This window comes from Photinus pyralis, unplaced genomic scaffold (assembly GCF_008802855.1).
Source record: "Photinus pyralis isolate 1611_PpyrPB1 unplaced genomic scaffold, Ppyr1.3 Ppyr1.4_LG9, whole genome shotgun sequence".
In the NCBI taxonomy this organism is placed as follows: domain Eukaryota; kingdom Metazoa; phylum Arthropoda; class Insecta; order Coleoptera; family Lampyridae; genus Photinus; species Photinus pyralis.
This window is the reverse complement of record NW_022170878.1, coordinates 23,994,628-23,996,059: the sequence shown is the minus strand read 5'-3', so window position 1 is coordinate 23,996,059 and position 1,432 is coordinate 23,994,628. Positions and strand designations below refer to the sequence as shown.

At 37.8% G+C, this 1,432-nt stretch overlaps 1 protein-coding gene across 1 annotated transcript; it reads right to left on the bottom strand.

The window, feature by feature from the left end:
* Positions 1-489: 489 nt before the first annotated feature.
* On the bottom strand, positions 490-1,192 carry LOC116181306. The gene is made up of 3 exons (XM_031501624.1): positions 996-1,192; positions 843-945; positions 490-790 (listed from the first exon to the last, which is right to left on the bottom strand). The coding sequence occupies exons 1-3, from the start codon at positions 1,072-1,074 to the stop codon at positions 655-657; spliced, it is 318 nt and encodes a 105-aa protein (XP_031357484.1). The 5' UTR covers positions 1,075-1,192; the 3' UTR covers positions 490-654.
* Between the last annotated feature and the right edge of the window lie 240 nt (positions 1,193-1,432).

The window sequence follows — 1,432 nt, the reverse complement described above, 5'->3', positions numbered from 1 at the left end:
TAGATGTAATAACCAAAATTAGCCGAGCGTTATACAATAGTCAATGAAATAATTAGTTCCGCAAACAGCTCAATTCGTAATGCTTTAATAATTTATCACAAACGATGAGTGCAATTATCGGGAGTAGACCGGGTGATTCAAAATGACTGCAGACAGTTTGAATTTGGCGCTTAAAATTTTAGTGTGTTTTTAGTTAAGGCGTTGGCGGGAATGGTTTTCCCCTAATAAAGAAATCACAGTAACTACAATCCATCGGCGTCGGTTTTTTACGTGTGCTTTTATTTTCTTGTCTCTATACCATGAACCTTGCATTTTAAAACTTCTTTTCAAAGCTCCTGCACATTTAAAAATCTGAGGGAAATTCAAACCGTCCGCACTACTTTTCGATGATCCGGTATAGCGCACGGAAAATTTTCAAATAAAGCACGTTTCGTTAGGGTAAATAGAAACGTGAAAAGCCTTCGGTGACTTAAATCTATATCTGCGATATCATTCGTGGTAGGCTTTATTGTATTGGAAGCCAATCAATTCCGAGTTTAATAATTTAGTGCTCTACACTCTACAGAAGTAATTGGTGTTTGATACGTTGATAATGAAAAAAAAAACACAAGTAAAACGGAATTGTTGGGGATAACTGCTTTTTCGGTAAGTCTTTCATAAATTGTAGCTTTGCAAATTGTTTTTTGGAATCTCACAGATTGTGCCCCATCGTTGAAAACACCAACAATTTTTGTACGGAGATGGGATGGTAGGATCGCAATTTCTAAGCTTAGCGTACTCCCCATTAGGGCTAAAACAGCACACATGAAAATAACCAGAAATATGCCCTAGTAGTTACTTACCAGCCCATTTTGGTACAGGAAAACTGCAACTCCTTTTTGAGAGCTGTCGTGCAGGCGCAGTAATTGCACTTATTCTCTCGATAACGTTTTTTTATATCGCAAACTACGTCAAGAAATCAAGTTAAAATTGAAAGTTGTATTGGAATGGCTTACCAAAGGAATCTGCGAAAGTCTCCAAGACGAGCAGCGTCACAATAGCTAAACTGAAACCGTACACTGCGCGTGTCGCCATTGTAATCTTAGTACGCAGCGTTTATATGGATGTTAAAGATCGAGGACAATAATTATTACTATCAGGCGAAATGCGTCGATACTGAAGGCTTGGGTTTTTCCAAAAGCAAAAAGTATATCCTTAAAGTACCAATCGAGTCATCCATTATTAATTACGAAAGGTGATAAAATGCAACGGTGAATTTAATCTATTTGTTTCGCAACCACGACTATCGAAAACCGTCTACCGTGATAAGGTATTTGTGTTCAAGGGACATTAAAATGCGATATCAGGTTTCGTAAAACTGTCAAGCATTTACGCAGCAATGGTCTGAAATTTCCGATGCTTTAGCGCGTTGGAAAAAAGTAGCGCTTATACA